Raw genomic sequence first — 20,998 nt, 5'->3', positions numbered from 1 at the left:
CAATATTCATAATAGGGGAATTTAAACAAAATGATTTAATCATATTTATTTTCTCTGTCTAATGTCCATGCTTCATTTCAGAGTTGAGTATTCTGGTTTATACAAACCCCACTACTTTTATGATTGACACGAATCTTTTATCAGTTATCACACCGCCGTGCTCCCCGTGCCCGGCTGTCCTCGCTCTCTCCGCCGTACCCCGCAGTCTCCTCGGCAGGAGCGGCGCCCCTCCCGCCCCGCCATTGCCCCGGACGTGTTCACGACAGTGTCGCGGCGGGGTTGCCGTACGGCCGCCGCGCGGCTTCCGCCGGGCTTTGCGGATGGCGTCCGGGCCGGAGAGCGAGCGGAGCCGGGAGCGGGAGCAGCGGCAGCGGGAGGCGCTGGCGCAGGTGGGGTGACCGGATCGGCCCGGCCCGGCCCGGCCCCGGGGCCGCTTAGCACCCCCCGTTCCCCAGGGCTGGCGCTGGGTGCTGCGCTGCTGAAGGCTGCCCCGGCCGCGGCAGCCGGAGGATGGGACGCCTTGGGGAGAGCCCCTTCTGGGCCGAGGGGAGCTGGGCTGCGGCACCGACAGTGGCAGGACGCAGTCTGGATTTTCTGAGTGACACCCACCTGATTCCCTGCGCTTTGCCACTTGTGGTATTGATCCTCTTGGTGTTTTACTTATTTCTGTGCTTACACCTTTGTAAAGAGCCGGAGTCGGTAGTCTTTACATTCTCTCTTCAGGTTTCTCTATACACTGATAAGACGGCACCACCCTCACTCCCCGGCTGAACAGGCCCAGCTCTCAGCTTTTCCTTAACTCAGACATAAAAGGCGACTTCTCCTTGTCTTGTGGTCTTTCCTAAAGAACCTGTCTCCCTCTATTGCAACATTCTAGTCACTTGAAGTTGTATGTGTGTGTGTGTCTATGTGTTCAGAAGTGGGAACCTGATTTCGTAGGATAAATTACTTACCTGGTGATGTGTTGCTGTATTCTAAGACAAGAATTAGGAGGTTCCTACTCACAGGTGCTCTGGTAGAGCTGCTGTGACTTGGAGACCTGTGCTAATCCTGATGCATTTTTTTCAAAACCTACCTGTGTGCTGATTTTGGTATTTGTGGTGACTTGTATGTAGAGTGAATGCTGAAGTCACAAGTAGCACGTCACTTAAGTGACATGGCCTGCTTTGGGGTTTAAGGAGAGATAACAAGACAAGTGTAAGAGGAAGAAAGAGTATGGAAAGAGAATGAGGTTGTGATGATGGGCTTTTGTCAAAAGGAAGGCCAGGGTAGGCAGCAGCCAAATTTTATGGGGCAAAGATATTGTCAGAAGAAAAGTAGTAGGAAAATGGGCTGAATAGCTGATGCTTACACAACAGTCATGCCTTTTCTCAAGGCAGAGCAGGAAGAGAGAGGATCTCATGTAATATATCATGTGGGCATCCCCCTTGTGCACTTCTGGAACCATATCTTGGCAGTAAAAGTTCCCTTCAGTGATTTCCTCCCTTTTGACAAACAGATGAAGGAAAATTCATTTAACTTAGTAATAGTGAATCACACTACCCTGCAAAAGTTTGTTGATGTTGTTAAGATGTCTGTTGCTTTACTTGAACTGCTGTATGTGTTTAAGAGTACTCCTTTGCTCAGGTCAACCTCTTGGATATTCAGAAAATACACGTAATAGCAAGCAAAGATTATGTAGGGCTCTATTATCCTACTTTACCTTTCCTTCTCAGCTGGTGCCACTTGTACAGCAAGCTGCCTGGGCTGATGCCACTGGCTTAGAATCCTAGAACAGCCCTGGCTGGAAAGATCTTGAAAGATCGCTTGGTCCAACCCCCTGTGGGAAAGGGAGCCTAGGTGAAATTATTTAGTCCTCAGTTCAGTCATGTCATGAAAAGCTCCAGTGGTGGGGTTAAGGAAACTCTCCTGTCTGACCATTTTGGAAGCACAGTCTCCCAGCTGGGATACACTCCCACCACCTGAAGCTGTCACTGCTGGCACTGAAGCCCCTTTGTGGAGGGCAGCTCCAGTGAGTCAATGTGTGTTCTGCTTGACTCCCTACACACAACACTCACACTCACTCAGACAAGTTTTATGTACAAGCTCAATCCCAGGTTTTCTATAGCAGAGCCAGAGACATGTGGATCCTTACAACAATTTAATCATGGTGGAAAACAAAGCCAGCTCGAGCCGGGTGCCTCCAAGGAGGGACCCTGAACAACCTAATCCCTGAGCTTTTGTACCCTTGCAGTCTAAGTGTGCCATGGTCTGGGCTCCTCCTGCTGAGTCCTTGGCTCCTGTGGTGTCTCTGAGGGTCTGCTCTCCTGGCTGGCCCCAAAGCTCTCTCTGTTGTGCAAAGGGTTAGCACCAGTTCAGGACCTTTTGCCTGGGACACAGGTTGTCTCTGGCAGAGTTCCAGTAGTTGCTAGAAAGTTTGGTGTCTTGAGCAGGGGGGCTACTGTTAGGATATGACTCAAGAGTTCTTTCTTTGATGATACTGTAGCTTCATAGATCCTGACTCTCAATCAGTGTTAATACATTCTTGTAGGTTTAGATTCTGCTGATCAGCCTCGCTTGATAATATTAGAGAAAGTGGTTTGGAGATTTTAGAATGAAACAAAATCTGGTATATTTTCTTATTGTTGAGCTGTAGTGTATTAAAAGGTATGTATGTAGGATCTTTGTTGAATTTTGCCATTTTCTTTGACCTGAACAAGAAACAGACCGTCATTGTATTGTTCAGCCTATTTAAAAAATGCTATGAATACAAATCACTCCTACACGAATATCTTAAAAATTCATCTGCAATATTAGTGTGATACAAAAGAAAACCCAGTGCACAATCCTAATTTTCTGGAGTAAGGCAAGCACTGATTTTCTTTGTACAGCAGTGAGCTTTCTGAGTTGGCTTTTACCATTCAAAACTAACAACTCGGGAGTAATTGGCTCTATAAAGGTGCTACATGGTTGCTTAGACAAAAGCTGATCAAGTGTTAGAACTACTGTGAGAGGAATAATGAACAAAGGAAATGGTTGCACAGTCATATTACTCATTTCTGTGTAATATCAAATAGCTTATGCAGTCCTGGTCCCAGCATCTTAAGAAGAACCAAACAACCTTGGAGAAGGTGCAAAAAAAGATGCAGAGATGATCTTGGTGCAGACTGTTCAAGGACTCTAGAGGTTTTGAGATCAGAAAAGATAGGCTGAAAATAAATTTAATGCAAGAGAGTTCTGTAAAATTGTTAAATAATATGGAGAAGGAGTAGAGAGGTGCTATCTGCTGGTTCTTTCAGGTTAAGAACTAGGTTGTATTAAGGATTTTGCAGGTAGCCGGCTTAAAGCAGACAGAAGTGAACTTTCAGATGATGCACAGAGAAATTGTAGGGTCTCTTTTATAGCATATTGCAAATCCCAGCGCTGCACTTCCACCCAGACAAGAATAGCCTAAAATCTAAAATAGGTGTTGAAAGCTATTGATTGAAAACTTACAGAGCCTCAAATTGCTGGAGGATGCAGGAATATTTTGGAGATGGCGCACTTTGAACTCAAGCCTGTATACGCTTCAGCTTCCCTGGGCTTTGCTGGTTATTTTTTAGTTAGGATACTAGCTTTGATTCTCAGTTCTGAGAATGTCAGAGCACTGAGAAATCCAATACAAGGAAACAGAACGGAGTATAATTTGTGAAATGCTACCACTATGATTCTTCAGGTCCATTTTTCGTGGAGTGTAAGAACGGATATGGAGACAATGACGTTGTTTTCTATAGAAATTAAACATTAGAGATGCTTGGTCCCTATGTGGCCAGTGAGCAACTTGTCTGATGTGACTTTTCAACTTCTTACTGAAAGTCACAGTACAGACTCTGTGTTATATTTCCACATTGTTATGTTTTCACTTCCAAGCAACCTAAAGCTAAGTGAGATTCTCTGATTTTCAAAGATTCTCTTGGGTGCATTGGGTAATACTGAAACATACATTAATGATCAAGTAGTTTTCTTTGCTGTTGCTTATGGAATTGCTTCTATTCATCATCTTACGAATGTCCTTGAACTATTTCTTTTCCTTGGAGTTAGAACGAAAAGTTGAAGTAGGGTGAGGACATACTGAAGGTTTGGGAGTTTCTCCACTTGCCCCCTTTTCTAAAACCAAAGTTTCAGAATGTGTTAGCAACAGTGTATCATAAGCATTTTATCCTATACAGGTCCATGTAAGCCAAAGGAATCTGTAGAGAAGAAAATTCCTTTATTACTGATTTGGATGATAGAGAAATTTAGGAATGAAACTTCTTTTAAAAAATTAATTTCATGTTTCCTCTTCCCATTTCTGGACCCAATAACCTAATATAGCTATGTAAAAGGGCAACATTTTAAAGACTTCTCCAGTAACTACTACTGTTATTTCTGTGAAAAGTCAATTTAGCATTTTATAATGTGAAAGCATGAGAATGCCATAGTTATCATGTCAGTACTCTGCTGTCTGCTTTTCAGAAATGGACATGTTGCTGCCCATGTTAGAACAGATTAATGTTCTACGTGTATTGACTTTCTGTGCTTTACTTTGATTGTGGCTGGACTGCATGCTGCAGTGGAACAGCCACATAGTCGAGGGAGGGGATTGTCCTGCTCTGCTGTGTGCTGGGGTGGCCTCATCTTGAGTGCTGGGAGCAGTTCTGGGTGCCACACTATAAGAAAGATACTAAACTATTAGAGAGTGTCCAGAGGAGGGCCACAAATACAGTGAAGGGCTTAGAGGTTGCAGGCATATGAGGACTGACTGAGGTCACTTGGTTGGTTCAGTGTAGAGAAGAGGAGTCTGAGAGGAGACCCCACTGCAGTCTGCAGCTTCCTGGTGAGGGGAAGAGGAGGGGCAGGCACTGATCTCTGCTCTGTGGTGACAGTGACAGGACCTGAGGGAATGGCCTGAAGCTGTTTCAGGGGAGGTTTAGGTTGGATATCAGGAAAAGGTTCTTCACCCAGAGGGTGTTAGGGCACTGGAACAGGCTCCCTGGGGAAGTGGTCACAGCACCAGCCTGGCAGAGTCCAAGAAATGTTTGGATAATGCTCTCAAGCACATGGTGTGACTCTTGGGGTTTCCTGAGCAAGGCCAGGACTTGGACTTGATGATCATTTTGGGTCCCTTCCAACTCAGGATATTCTATGATTCTACAAACAGAACTGGGAGAAAACTACTCCAAGACTTTTTCTCAGTGTGTTTTGATTGTCTTTCTTAGAAAGGCAGCAAGAGATTAGCAGGAATTTATCACAGCTGGCTAACATAGTCAAGACAGTTATTTGGTGATTGTAATCCTGGAAGCCCTTTATTTTGGGAAAGACAGTTGGAAAGCTATGCAATCTTTACTTCTGTTAATCTGAGGAATTTGCAGAAATAACTGTACTTTAGCAGATCTGTTTCTGGAAAGAAGAGATGTTTAGCCAACTCACCTTCAGGACCTTTTTGTTATGAAGTATTGAACTTGCACTTTTTTTGCTGAACCAAAATGCCACACAATTCATTGATCGAGATTACTCTTTTAAATCTTGGAAGTATATTCTTTCATTTCTGTAGTCTGTCTTCCAAACCGCACTGGTAAAACCCGGTGGCTGATGATGTTTATGATAATGATCAGTAATCAAATAATTAAGTGTTGACATGCAAATTGTTATTAAGCTTCAGAAATAGCACCTTGTTTTGATGAGCGTGGTAGTTCATGCCACTGCTATTTTGGTTTACAAGTTTACAGCAAGAAAATAATCTGATGGGTGCTGTGGCCTGTGCAGAGATGTGCATTTTTCTCAGACATGAACATTTCTTATCAAGACTTCAAATTGTGGATTATTCTTGCATCTGTTGTATCATATGGTATTTCTGTATCTTAGTGTTGCTCCTCTGTTGCTTGAGGTTTCTTCCATGGACTTTGAGTCTTTCACTCTTCGGCCTCTGAGGATGATGTGATTTGACCATTTCTTGTGCAGAAAATCCTGACTTTTCGTTTTTAAGGGTTACTGACAGATTGGAAGTTGAGTGTAAATAAATAAATAAATAAGACCTCAGTCAAATAATGTATATTATTGAAACAATGAAAATAAATTGATACCATAAAACAAATTCATTGCACAAACAATTTCTGTGTTTAGTTTTACTTACTTGTATTTCTGAAACTTATTTATATTTCTTAAAAAAACAATTTGAGATTTGCAAGCCATTATTTTTGGAAACATCTTGTTTGATGCTTTTGATTGGACTTCTCCCTTTAATTTTTGGTTTACGTTTTTTATTTTCCATGAAAATACATCTTTAAGAAAAGCAAACAACAGTGTATAACAGCATCACTGAGTTCACAGTATTAGAGCTCTAAAGAAGCTGTGAAATCAGCAGGTTTTGCTGGTGGAGTACAATCAGGTATTTCCTCCTAAAAGCCTAACAGTTGTCATTTTGCTGTGATCAGTATTTGGTGGAGTGTTTAGGCAGTATTTTGCATTGCAGGTTTCGGTGGAAAATTACAGAAATCTCTCCTTAAGCAGAAATTAGTAGCAAAACATATCTCTATTAGGGTTTATAGTTGTTTCTTCACTGTAATATTAAGCAGCTCCTTTTTGTTCTTTCCCTTTTGAATTCTTCATGAAGTGTTACATCCCTAACTCTATCTGCTGAAGGAAATAAGCACTTCAGCACTTAAATCTGTAATATTAGAAGAGTAATGGTACTGAGAAGTAAATACTGCCCTTTCACAAAAGATTTTCAGATTTTTGTCACAGCACCTCTATGCATTTTTGCAGCAACATCTTTGAACAGACCTGTCATTTTTGAAGGCCAGTGATGAAGACAGATGTCTTCATTGCTATATCCTGTAAGGCCTTCCTCGAGCTTGCTTTGCCACAGCAGTGGAGAGGTCCTACATTAACAAGAAATACCCGTTTAAAGTTTCCTAGCAGTAATAGCTTCTGGTTATCTTTTGTGTCTGCACATGTACCAGCAGAACCACTGCTGCCTCCCAGATGTTTCTGACTGAAGGTTGACATCTTCTGCAGCCTGCTCTTTAAATCACACCTGACTTTTGATTATTGATCACACAAATTTTAAATGACTGAAATGATAGTCACTTCAGTGAACTTTCTTCTGCCTTTTGGCAGGTGAAAATGACAAGAGTGGTGACATTTCCAGTTGGCAAAGCTGTGTCTGGAGGAGGTGGTGGTGCAGGCAGCTCTCTGACTCAGTTGCCAGTTGCCAAGTTGGGCTGGAAGCTAAGCTCTTTCTTGTGTTTCCACTGCTGTCCTCCTTGGAAAATATTTGTGGATGTGGCAATAATTGGAATATTGAGACTAGAAAAATAATCTAAGCATTCGCAAAAATAAGTGTACTATTCAGACACAGAATTGATATGAAAGCATCAGAACTGCAAAGAAGGGTATGTTCAAGTTCCCTGGAGGTAAGCAGTCATGTAACCAGGGCACTCTGTCCCTGAGCTTTGGGGTGATGGAAACTGGGAAGGTAATACATACCTCTGCAACTTTTCTGATAGTTGATAATCAAAACAGTTAAAACAGTGGAGTGGTTTGTATGATAGCATGGGATAGGATCCTGAAATCAGAAAAGCACGTTGTAGATATTTTGAATGCCTGATGTTGGTGTCTGAAGGACTGACTAGGTGTTAGGTTTTTTGAACTTTCTTAACAGAAAGCTGTTGCTGAAAGGAAGTTTTTTTCTGCACTTCTTTTCCCCAAAGTGCGCTTTTTCTCTTTGTTCCTTGTGCTTAAACTGGTAGCCTTGATGACCCTGCTAGGGTGGTAGCTTCTAAGCTTGTTCTGCAGGGAGCTGCACTGTCTTTTGATGGGATTTGTTTTGTGTCAGGTTGGTCCAGGAAGTGACTTTGCCTGAAACTGCAGTGCAGGAATAGGCCTGGATGGGTAATGTGGTGGGAACATGTGAGGGGCAGTGCAAAGAGGCGAGGTATGGGAGTGAAGCACTGCCCTTCAGTGACAGGTGGCCAGGACAGCACCTTAGCTAGTGCTTTCTCTATTGAATGTTTTTGTCATAATATAATGATTTGATGTGCTGTAGATTGTCTTCTGGTTGCTTGTGGAAGAAAAGGGAGTCTTTCTTCTTTTGAATCAAGTTGACTATTGAGTCATGGTGATTATCATTTAAAGAACTAGAGGATGACCAGAGTTACAGATGGAAAATTGCAAGGTTTTTGTAATGGTATGTAAAACTTTCCCTGGCCTTCATGAGTGCTGAAACAGTAAATAAAGTTGAGGTCAGGAAAGAGTGTTGGTCAGGATTTCTGTGAACTGGGAAGGGAATTTTTAGCTGTGGGTGACATCCCTCCATGCCTTCTGGACATCCTCGACGGACTGCTGTATAACAAGCTCCATTTATTGTGTGACCTATAACTTGGCTGTTGGGAGTGGCTTTGATCTTTTCTGCTTCTTCCTGGTGTGGCCTCACGTAATTTTTATAGCTTTTGGGTTTTGCATCTGCAGTGTATTACAGGCTGCTTTAGCACAAATATTTTTCTTCATTTAATAGATCATGTTTTCAGCTACTGGGCAGGCTGGCCTTGATGACCTGCTTGATGGAAACCAGAAACCACTTTCCTTGAACTTGGTTTCCTCCCACATTTAGATGAACCTCTGAAATTCAAACCCCTTTCGCCTACTTGTGGCAAAGACTGTAAAATCTGTCTCTCTTCAACCATGGCAAACATTGCTAACAGTGCTGTAGAATAATTACTGTTTTTATAGCACCTTGATAGCAGACCTTGCACAATGCCTTGCCAGTCTTGGACTTCACCTTGTTTTTGTTGCACAAGACACCATGAGCAATTTTATTAGAGTGTGGCAGAGATATGTAGTGTAACATGATGCTTATCTTTCTTTGACAGGTTCTAATGAGTTCATGTGTACATGCACAGGCATTTGCATGATTAAAGCATTACTTTTGCAATAGAGGTGTTTCAGAAATGTATAATTCACTATTTATGGAGAAAAAACTGAAAAATATTGCTGTGGTGACCTGAAATGTACCTTATTTGTAAAGGGGAAAGTGTAAATTACTGGATATTCTTGTGGTATTGTAAGTATTAAGGAAACTTATTGTGAATTAAAGTCTTGGGTTGCTATGGGCTGACGTATATGAAACTACTTGAAATTGTTCCTCATAGATAGAATGGTAAGTCTGACAGGAGAATTAATTAGTTTTTCTTTCTTTTTTTTACATTTTTATGACATGCTAGTAAGCCCTGCAGCTTTTGAAAAGAAAAGTAGAATATAAAGGTAAGTTTTGAAGCTAATAAAGTAGTGTAGGCAGATTTTCTGTCTCACTTCCGCTTGAAGTAATTTTCTGAGTGTGAGGGGAAAGCATCATGAACAATAAAAATTGAAAATTATAATTTGAGGGAGCTAGATTTTAGAGATACAAGGATTTAGAGGGTATTGCTGCTAAATTTCTAGTCTTGTGTTAAAATGTAATTTAGGTGAAATTATAACTTCTTTCGTATTTTTAGATCTCTAGGCAGCTCCTCCTCTCCTCTCCTCCTCCTCTCCTCCTCTCCTCTCCTCTCCTCTCCTCTCCTCTCCTCTCCTCTCCTCTCCTCTCCTCTCCTCTCCTCTCCTCTCCTCTCCTCTCCTCTCCTCTCCTCTCCTCTCCTCTCCTCTCCTCTCCTCTCCTCTCCTCTCCTCTCCTCTCCTCTCCTCTCCTCTCCTCTCCTCTCCTCTCCTCTCCTCTCCTCTCCTCTCCTCTCCTCTCCTCTCCTCTCCTCTCCTCTCCTCTCCTCTCCTCTCCTCTCCTCTCCTCTCCTCTCCTCTCCTCTCCTCTCCTCTCCTCTCCTCTTTGATAGATACATTTTATATCCTTGTCTAGGAGACACAAACTTCCATGGGATGATTTTGTTTCTGTCTTTCTAACAGCCTCGTGGTCAGTCTGCTGCTACATGTTGCCCAATCCTGTTTCATGTAAGATTCAGGAGACAGCAGTCTGTAGTCTGATGATGATTTCAAGTCAAGCTGTGTTCTAAATTAGTGTTTGTGTACTTCAGCCAAAAATGATGATCCACCTCTTTCATTAGAATGGTATATCTCAATTATTTAAATACTTGCCTTCATTTCTTCTGTTTAGATCTAATAGTCTGTTTAGATCAATTTTTCTTCTATTTTCAGATCTAATAAAATGTATGAAAGCTCAGTTTGTGCCTTATTTATAACATTACCTAATTTTATGCAATGGTTATTTGTAACTTTGGTAGCATGAAGAAAATAGTAATGTCATCTAAAATATACTTGTTATAGGAAATGAAAAGAGGCTAAATCTGCCATGACAGACAGAGAACATCTACAATGAAGACATGCTGACAAGCTGATCTTGAGTGGCCTTTATCTGTGGCATTTATGGGCCTGAGAACTGCAGAAGGGGTGGAAGGGAGCTGTTGACTCTAGCTGCTGTTCTTTCTCAACCAAAAGTGAAATGGAATATGCAGAAAAGCCTGCCCTTTTTTTCAGTCTACACCGTGGCAGCTTGTTTTGCGTTTGCTTGTGGAGCAAACAAGCTTGGAATCAGGGTTGATTTTTTTTTTTCCATCTAGAACTATATTCAGGTGGCCTTTATCTCCACTTCTTCATCTCCATCCAGTTAAAACCTTAAGTTTGGAGTCTGTGGCTTGTAGATATTTTGTGAGTTGAAAAGCTGTTGTTATTATCTTTCGCTCATCCAAAAATGTGACATGTTTAGTTACTTTGCTCTAGTCAGATGACCATATTTTTAAGACAAAAGGGCCATCATCATCTATATGGACTTGAAGAGAATATATCAGAGAATATATTTCTGTATGGTTTTTCAAGGGTGTTGTCCCAGATGTCTTAGGGTGGCTTGGGTTACCTCTCTGTATCCTGGAGAAGTTGCAGGAAACACACATGCATTTTTTTGGAGTCCTGAGGGGTTTTAGTGATGCTGTATTGTAACTGTATCAGCTATTTCACTCTCACTGAATTGTAGTCCTGCTCATTCTTTTGTTACTTTGTTTACTTAAAATCTAGAAATTTGTTGATGTTGGAATAGATGTCTGAGTGTGTTCTTAACTCATTCTTTCTTTATGCCTGGGTTTTGAATTTTAAGAGGTAGCATTCACCTTTGTAGACTGTGAGCTTCATTGTAAAGATGGAAGTCTCAGTCTTGGCCTCTTTATTCAAGCTGATTTCTATTACTTTTTGTTTGTTTTATAATATTCCTTTGTTTAAAATCAAGAAGTGTTGGTAGCAGCCTTGCTTTGCTTGCATTTAGGTGCATTAGAAAATTTATCACATGGGGCCTCTAAGAAGGTAGACACTGAAGATTTAAAAGGGCTTTTTTTTTATGTTCATTGGGTTGTGCCATTTTCAGTATGGTAATGCCAGTGTTCAAAAACACAATACCAGTCCTATCTTGTGAGTTAGCGCTTAAAAAAACCAACCCTTTTAATGTTATTTTTTTTTAGCATGTATTTCTGTTACTTGAAGCCTTACAGTTTATTGATCATCATCCTACAAGCATTGTTTTCTGTCAGGACAACAGCTGCAGATTTCCTTTTGGCTATATCAAAAAAAGAGAAGTCCCCTGTGGTAGGGAGGTTACTGTCATGTGCAGTACACAGGCCTGGATCTAGATAACTAATAGCTGGCCAGGGGGAAAGCCCTCAACTCTTGTCCAATCTCCTGAGACTTTTTTATTTGTTTGTTTTAAATATTGGTATTTCTTAAACTTGTATATGTTCTCTTGGCTTATGTTTGACAACACTTTCTGGTAAAAGTTGGTGTTTAAGGATAAGAATTCCAAACTCTACCTTTAGTTTTTGTTTTGATTTTAGTTGTCCTAAAAGAAACCCCTCAAATAAATAAAAACCCAAAAATGTTAAAATTTGCAAGACTTATCTAGCACAAAATTAGGGTTGCAATAATATAAAATAAATTTCCTCATGTTTAATCAGGTTATGGTGATATATGGCATATGATATAGGGGATAAATAATTTCCTGTAAACAAGTCATACTTTAGTAAACTTGCTTCTCAATGTCACATTTATGCTGAACATAACAGAGTGAACTCCAGAGGCTGAAAAAATAATTATTTTATTGATATGGCTTATAAAAATCCTTTTTAAGGAATTGAAACTATTTGCAGTGATGGTTATTTTTTCAGAAGAAATAGTAAAAGTATTTTTAGTTTCATCTCCATAACTGGAAAGGGAGGAACATTCTGAAGCCTGAAATACAGTTCTCCACACTGTGTGTGGTTATGTCAGTGTGGCTTGCAGAGGTGTGTCAGTAAGGAAATGCTACTGAGCTCCACCTGGTTACTTTTCTTCTCTGTTCATCTTAGGCCAAAATTAGTTATGAAAAGAAGGAGAGTTGCAAGCTGCTAAAGGATCTGCGAGGTGAAGATACATGGATTCCTGCTGACGTGAATGAACGTGTGGAACCACTGGAAAAGGTGATGAGATTATAAACAATTTAATTGGATTGTTAACTTTACAGAATATTTGTATGAACAGAGGGCTTTAAGACAATCTTTAAATACATCCCAATTTCTTTATGCTTTGATATTAGTTTTTTTTTTAAAGTAGACATTATTCTTTCTTCTCCAAGAGGAAAAAACTCTTGTCATTTAATTTCAGTTTTAATTTCTACCAAGTGCAGAAAAGCAAGTGGTATCAGGCAATGATAGTCCCATGGGAAGAAATTTGTAAGATTCAAGGCTTCATAGCAGTCTTATTTGTGGTCATTCACAGGAGAAGCCTTAGTGGAGCCTGTGAATATCATATCATTTTAATGTTCAGATATTTCAGCAGTGGAAAGATATTAATTTATAATGTGGTGATACCTGTAGAAATAGGTTTGACCAAAATAAATGTAGTGTAGTAGATATTATCTGTTTAGTTGTAGTGTCTTAGTTCCAGTGAAAAAGATACTGAGAGGGGGAAAAAAATTGATTATGGATGTGAGATATGCCCTCCCTGCCCCTACCACCTCAGCCTACCCCTCCCCCCATAGAAGACAGAGAGGGTAGTAAAAATAAAAGGTTATTTATGTGTTTTCTACCTTTCTGCAGTGCGGTTTTGTAAGTAAGTTTTGATTATTTTTTGTATATGGCTGATCTGGTTTACTGGATCTCATTTACAAACATTTACTTGTAGGAATACTCTGTGCAGAAAAAAAAGAAAAAGGATAAACATTCCAAAAAGGCTAAGAAAGGAAAGAAGAAAAGTAAGAAACAGAAATCTGAAAAGAAGGATGACTTATCTGATAGTTCTTCAGTAAGTAAGAAATTTAAAAATAATTCAAATTACAGTCTTAAAACTTGAACCATTTTAGTCCCTGTGGATAGGCATGGTTAGTAAAATTAAGGCTCATTCTTATAATTTTCTGTTGGGAAAAATTGCGGCAAAAAATTGTCAGTTTTAATGTTCTGAGTATTTAATCAATTTAAAATAGACTGTTATGTGAGAGCTTGTGAATTTTATTATATGAAATTCACTCATTAGGAACTAAGGGATTTATCGTTTTTAAGCAGAGATAAAATGAAAAGCAAAATTCTCATTTTGATATAGATAGGAAAATTTCATAGATACCCTGTAGTCTATGGTATATAATAGAAAGATGTGTCTAAAATTGCAAATACTTGGCTTTGATTTTAAGCACGAATTACCTCTGCCTTTTTCCACAGGTGTTCAACCATGGACACTCCCAACAACATGGGAGTTGTACATGGGTCTGAAGGACTTGTACATTTGATTCTGTAAGGACATACCTTCACATGGAAGGGCACTCTGGCAAAACAGTGCAGAGACTGCATTTGAAATCTGGGTGCTGCCTTCTGGCTACATTGTAGAAAACATCTTCCCAGCATTTTTGCAAGTCAGGTGGCACTGTTATTTTTAATTTTCAGAGTCGCTTTGATGGAGTGAAGGAATGTCCATTATAATGAGGCTTATTTTTCAGGTGTTAATACCAGAGATAAACTATAATATCCATGTGGCAAGTAACCAACGGCACAAATGTCCCACATTCTCCATGGGAGTCACCAAAACCCTATAGATCACAACAGGAACTCCTAGGATGCAACACAGTCCTGGCTGTAACTTCCATCCAAAGTCTTTTAGTCCTAAGACAGGTTCACGTGAATAGCAAAGAAACTCTGTTCAATGCAGTCCTGTTGGGTTGAAGTGAAAAATCTCAGTACACTGTTTACAAGTGCTGGTGTAGGAAGCTGGATACAAAAACAGCAGGCAATAGCATGTACCGTATTTTATATTGCGCTGTGTAACTGATCTTTTTTAATGTGAAACATACTTAGTAATGCATTTAGATTTTTTAAAGTTTTGCTTTTGTTATGTCATAAACACAATTGGGTGTGGTTTTGTTTTTATTCTGACTGTTAATTTTAGTAGAGTTTTGCAAATAAACTGCCAGTATGAGCTAGTGTTGCATACAGTGATGTGCTCATGAAGTGAAATGTTTTGATCACAATGTAACAATCTTCTATGGGAATATCAATAGTCAGGTTTATTATCAGTAATTTTAAATATTAAACAGTATTATGCTAGTAATGCTAATCAGCATTAATTTAGACTATCAATATAATTGCTAAGTATTGCATGTTATCAAGTAGTGTGTTAAGGTATTATTTTTATTCCTTACATTAAACTGTCTTTTTAGGATTCTTCAGTTGAATGGGTTGAGTCAAATGTGTCACAGTCAGATGACATAGAAGAGGCTCAGAAGGTCAACATGGAACCAGATGCTGGGAAAGAACCTTCCCTGCAGGTGGGCAGACTCACAGCTACTCCAGAGATAAATTCAGCTTATGAAATGTGCTTAGGTTTCATGGGAACTCTTTTGCAGAGTGGTGAGCAAAACATATTTTACAGACAAATATCTTTGTTTACCTGCGTAAATGCTACTTTCCATTGATTGGAAGACTCTACCAAATAGTTCTTAGTGTTTAACAAGGCACTACTCTTAATGTTCCCAGCACCAATTCCTTCTGTCAGGTTTTGAGGTTCTTACAAGTAAGTTTGGTTTTCTTAAGGGTCTTGTCTAGAGGGTTACTTTTTTCTTCATGATTTTGGTGGCTGTTCTACAATAAATTGGCAGCTGGCCCTAGGTGACCCTGCTTGAGTGGGGGTTTGGACCACGTGACTGCCAGAGGTCTTGTGCACATCCACATTTGTTGATGCACATTGCTTGCTGATGTGGGCATAGATATTATTGAATCAGTTGAAGGTGGATGATTTTTCAGTTCCTTCTCTTTCTTGGAGGAGATCTGAGAAATGGAATGTTGTGTTTCACCTCTGAAATTCTCTGTCATGTTGCCTAACATAATTTTAAAATAACAAAGACAAAGTGACATATGGCATCTGTTCAGATTGACAACTCTGTTGAAGATGGAAAAATTCTTCTTCAAGGATGTTTCAAAATAGATGTAATCTGTTAATTTTGGTTGCTATACTAGAATTACAGAATTGCTCTAAATACTTCCCTTTACAGAGTAATTGCTTACAATATGTATGTCACTGCTTGCTTTTGAGGCTTCAGGTTTTACCTGTATAAATGTAGTAAATAAGTCTAGGCTTTTAATATGCTACTTTTCTTTAGTCTAGTCCTCATTTTAAAAGTCTCTTTGGTCTGGTTTAGGTTTTGTAAATGCAGTTTTCCAGCTGTTATTGTGAGTACATCTCACAGAATTGAGATGTGTAACTGTTAATTTTGAGGGTGCATTTATTGCCTGGATATCTGAGATACGAGCTGTGCACAGATATTGATTGCAGATTTTGTATACACTAGAAGACAGGTAAGAGATCATGAGATTAGAATTAGCTAAATGAAATCTGCAGTATTTGTTTATGCTAATAATTAGCTGTCTGTACAATCTGCATGTTTGCTAATGTCTGAAATACCATTGTAAATACGCATTTCTTATTACAGGGAGACATGACATTTGTTTAAGTATTAAAAAAATTGGAAAATTAGGGTTCTCAAAATCATATTTGCTTTTCATTGAAGTATCTCATATGTGTTTGTAAAACATATACTGATTATTGTCAGCAACATTTGTCAGTAGTTGCACTGGTTTGATTTGGCACATAAGCCATGTTTTTGTTGGAATTATGAACACTGATTCTTTGTGTTTATTTTAAAGAGAGAAGAATGGATGAATTTAAACTTCATGTCATTGAAAACAACGTCAGTAGCAGCTGTCAAAGGTGAAAGACAGAAAGAAAAAGTGCTGGAACGACAGAAAGCTCAAGAACTTGAGCAAGTAGGAGGAATTAATATCCTATTTTTTTTCTGCCTTTTGCTAAATTTTATATGATGAATAAAATAATGAATTGGTTCAAATATCTAAGTCTTTATTGTTATTAAAACTAAAATGCCTGATGTGATAATGATTTTAATTAAATTGGTCTGTTTGGATGGAAGGGTTCATACATCAGGCTTGTGGAGAAAAGCCTGTTAACTTCTCGGTAAGGAGAAAGCTACTTTTGTTAGTACTGTGTTCTGTTAGTAACAATGACAGACTGTTGGTCTGGCCTTCTCCATGGTGGGTGAAAAGTGCACCACTGTTTAGTGTGGTAAAAGCTTATTTAAGTTGCTGTATTAAAGTGTAGGGTTGTTTTTTCCTGAAATAAAAACTCAGAGCAGTTGCTGTGGCTTTCATGCCTCAGTTGTTGGTGAACACATGTGTGACTCAGGGTCTGTCTGGAGAAAGAGTTGCTGTCATGGAATTAACTCTTTTTACATGCAGTTGATGGTTCCTTCATTTGTTCATTTATCTTGTGAAATGCTACATAGTCTGATCTGAAAACACAATGATGCATTTTCTTTGTCCTCACATGTCACAGCAGGCTCTTTCTTGCCATTAGGTTTCCCAGTTAGCAGTGTTATGGTGGGAGCCAGATTGACCTGGATCACTGTTGTTGTATAGTATGCAGTGCCTTGGTTATTGTCTTTTGACAAGGGATTAATATTTAAAAAAATCTTTTTCTCCATGATTTTTTTTCCCTGAACATTATTTCAGAGCTGATGGAGGACCATTTAATGTGGGCATCTTAAATCACCAGAATGTATTATATGGTTAATGACAATTTATATGTTCTCTTAATCTTAGAAAAGAATGATTTTTATAGACTCTCCTACTCAACTACTTGCTGTCCATGCAGGTTTATACTCCTGTGTTTTCTGCACTAGATTGTCTGCTTTTTCTCAAAACAATGTGTACAACAGATGCTTAGACCATGAAAGTGGTGGTGGTGAATTGACAATATAACACAGACTTCACACACAAGTCTCTCAAAATTTATCAGATATTCTACAAAATACTATGCTATGCACACATTAAAATTATTTCTGGTTTAGGCCGTGCTGTCTGAGAGAGAACTCAATCCCTATTGGAAAGATGGTGGTACAGGTTTGCCACCAGAGAAGGATGAAGAAGCTTTGGTTAAGAAAGGTAAGGAGCAACTTATAGTAATAATCTTAAATTTCTGTCTCCAATTTCTGGACTCTGTGTTGCTAACAAATTACTCCTAATATTATAACAGGATTATGAATAATATATATTATTAATAATATGTATAATAAAGTAAAATTTGGATGAAAATTCCATAGTGAATATTGGGTTAGTATCATAGTACGTTGATTTGCAGAATTTATCTTCACTGGGTTTTAATCTTGAGTGGTTTGATCTTCAATATCCTTACAGAAATTCTCCATTTTCTCAGCTAATTAAAGAAAAGCATGATTTAACCAAGACAAGATAAATTGTTGTCAGCTTATTTGGTTCCTTTCATTCCATTGCACAAATTACAGTTTTAAAGTATTCACCCACAGAAGTGTGAGTCACATCAAAATGAAGCACATTAGAGATGCAGTTTGTGAAAAATAGTATTTCTGTCACCTTTTCACTTTTTACCTTACCCCGGGGTTATCCTGCCCATTTCCAGCAAACACAGTAATAAAAACCTTTTTCATAATGTCATGAAACATTTATTATGTGGTGAGAATGGTCCTTGTATTCTGTCATCAGAGAAGAGTGGGATCTGTGCTTTTTGAGAGCCTTTCCCTGTGAACAGTCTGTCCCAGAAACCATTAGCCTCATGCCCACTTTTAGTAGTCACAGAGATTAGAGATCTTAAAGGTTGACAAGGATCAGTGAGTGTGTGTTCAGAATGTTAAGACCACTGCTAGTTTCTCACATGGGAAGAAGTGGGTTACTCATTCAATTTCTGGGAAAGGGAATTCAGTTGTTTGTGTGTAAGGGGAATGTCCAAGAATGGACATAGAATGTGGGAGCGACAGGAAGGTTCTTTAATGTCATAAAGAAGCCCCACTTCTCATACACCACTTCTGTCTTGGAAATTGCTTGTGATGAAGTAGAGAAGCTTAAATTAAATGAGTGGTATTGCTGAGGTATAACCAGCATTAACTTATGAAAACATGTAATTGTATTTGTATATTAATTCTGTTTTTCTTCTGCACTCCTTCAATTTTTACAATAAGTTTAGGTGAAGCTTTAATGTCACCTACAGAATGAGGTTAAATAGGAATAATTACTTGAGATGTGAAACTAAAACCTCTCATTGTTTTCTGCTCTAGTTACGGTGGTAGAAGATGCTGGATTAAGCTGGCTGCGAAAATCATACCAAAGGATGAAGGAGCAGGCTGAAAGAGAGAAGCGAAATTTTGAGGAAATTGTAGCTGAGAGATACGGGGTAAGGATCTTCAGTTAAATTTTCTTCATACTAATAGATGCTTGGAAAAGATTACTTTCATATAAAGGCATAAGTACTTAATGTGTGTAGTAAGACATGTAGAAAGAAGCAAGAAGAAACAGCCTCTGAAGCCTCTCTCGAGTGATGAAGGGTTTAAAGCTACCCAGCCTTTTGCATATTTTTCTTGTTAAATATTTTTAATATATGGGATCTTAATGCAAATTTAAAATACTTACACCATATACCGTGGCCATAAAAGTAGTATGACTATTTTGTTCTCTCTTATAGTCAGTGGAGGTATTTCAGTCACGATTAGAAGAAGCTGAAAAAGCTGCACCCAAAAAGGAAAATTATCATAGAAGTGGAAGATGGAAGAAGACTGACTATTCAGAAAGTGAGAAGGAGAAGAAAGAGAAGAAAGAGCAGCATATTGGAAAGGTGCCACGAGATGAAGATGGTAGAAACAGACACATGTTTGGGGGCTATTCCAGAGAAAAGTATGGCAAGGGGGGGGCACAGGAAGACCAGGGTTGCAAAAGAGATGTGTCAAGAGCAGAGCAGGAGTGTGGACACAGTAGCATGGACTCAGTATTAAGGGGCTACAGCTCTAAAGCAGAAAAATACTCCAGTGAAAAACGAAATCAGGAAAAGAGTTCATCTCTAAGCAACTTGAAACACAAATTTTTGAAACCCTCTGAAGATGATTTAATGTCTTACAGTGCATCCAGAGACTCCAAATTAAAGCAGTCTTCTTCCAAGGAGGACTCAGCTCATAGTTCTTTGAGCAGCCGTTTCCAGAAACCCAGTGAGGATACTGCACTGTGGACCAAAACACACAATGAGAAATTAAAATCTGATCAAAAATCATCAGGTACTAGGGAGCAAATTGATAGCAAAAGTTGGAAAAGAACTCCAAATGATGAAAAGGAGAAGTCGCTACAGGAGCGTGCAACTGATACCCCTGAGAAGAAACAGATTTTATCTGCCAGTAAAACATCATTTTCTAGGTATTTTATGAACATCTTTACTTGGTTTTTATTTGCTGTACTTTTCAAGACAAAATACAACAAAAGCTCTATCTCCTTTTTGACAGTAAAAGCACTGATTATATCAGATCTCTTTAGTTTTGAGGAGGACTCTTAGCCTTCAGCTAAGGGCATCTAGAAGTAACTTAAGCAGAAGTAGTGAACATCCCCCACCTGATCTGTCTCAGCACATTTGAGAATTGGTAATGAGAAGTTATTTTCTGCTTCTTTCTAATGTTCACACTGCAGTAAAATTGGCCTCTTAGGCAAAAAACCTGCAAAATATCTTAACAGTCATTGAATTTATAAAATACGATCTTGAAATGTTAGAAAATGCTGACTAAAAACTGAAATAATTAATACAGCAGGGATAGGTTTGCCACTTGTGAGATGAGCTCACATGCTTAAGTAGTAGCATATGAAAAATAGTAGAAGGTATTTAATAGAAAGTGTGTTTTCTGTGGTGAAGAGGAAGCATTAATTGGAGTGGGAAAGGAAACACAAACTTAATAGGCAGCAGGATTTTAATTTTCTGTGACTTGCTTTTGTGAGGGGCAACAGAGAATAGAAAGGAGAGGTGGTCAGACAAGTAAGTTGTAGAGAACTGACTTTTTGCTGTGCTCGAAGTGATTTGACTAGTGTGGTTGTTGCTATGAATCCTTTCTTTCAGATCTTTACAATGTTTTGTAGGCATGTGCAAACTTATTTTAGAGTCAGGGTGATTTTGTTTAATTGCTTGGGAAAGCTGAATAAGTAAATATTCTTGGTCGGAATATATAAGAAGGATGATATCATTTGGTTGAAAAAATCATTTAATGAAATATGATCAAATAGAATTCTTTCTTTCTTATATGTTTTTAAATGAAATATGATCAAATAGAAGTCTTTCTTTCTTATTTCAGTTATTTGCAGAAAAACTTCTTTTTGCAGCGTTATGAAGTATTTATTTTATTTATAATTATTCCTACATATAGTACTTATGTACCTCATGGATAGTGTATTTCCAAAGAAAAAATATACATTATTGAGTACTGCATGACTAACCAGAAACAGGCTACGTAGTCTACATAGTTATTTTTATTTTGTATGTTGGGTATTTTTTCCAGATTTTACTTTTTATACTTCGAAAGAAGCCAATGAAATTTGAATTTTCATTGATAGCAAAAATATAAATTATTTTGATGTTCACTTAATCTGTTTTTTCTTTAAAGCATGAACTTGAGTACAGGTCATGGCAGGAGTAGTTCCACATC

The 20,998-nt window shown here is 38.7% G+C and overlaps 1 protein-coding gene across 1 annotated transcript in view; it reads left to right on the top strand.

Moving 5' to 3' along the window:
• Window positions 1-339: 339 nt before the first annotated feature.
• Window positions 340-20,998, top strand: part of CWF19L2 (CWF19 like cell cycle control factor 2) — a 60,965-nt gene continuing 40,306 nt past the window's right edge. The window contains exons 1-9 of the mRNA XM_062514630.1: window positions 340-389; window positions 9,892-10,053; window positions 12,330-12,440; window positions 13,144-13,263; window positions 14,666-14,773; window positions 16,149-16,268; window positions 17,366-17,459; window positions 18,605-18,720; window positions 19,009-19,727. Of these exons, the coding sequence (XP_062370614.1) occupies window positions 10,051-10,053; window positions 12,330-12,440; window positions 13,144-13,263; window positions 14,666-14,773; window positions 16,149-16,268; window positions 17,366-17,459; window positions 18,605-18,720; window positions 19,009-19,727 (1,391 nt within the window). The 5' untranslated portion in view covers window positions 340-389; window positions 9,892-10,050. The remainder of the gene's footprint in view (window positions 390-9,891; window positions 10,054-12,329; window positions 12,441-13,143; window positions 13,264-14,665; window positions 14,774-16,148; window positions 16,269-17,365; window positions 17,460-18,604; window positions 18,721-19,008; window positions 19,728-20,998) is intronic.

The sequence above is a fragment of the Cinclus cinclus genome, chromosome 2, assembly GCF_963662255.1.
Source record: "Cinclus cinclus chromosome 2, bCinCin1.1, whole genome shotgun sequence".
Taxonomy (NCBI): Eukaryota; Metazoa; Chordata; class Aves; order Passeriformes; family Cinclidae; genus Cinclus; species Cinclus cinclus.
The sequence above is the reverse complement of the archived record's forward strand: the minus strand, read 5'-3'. Positions and strand labels throughout refer to the sequence as shown.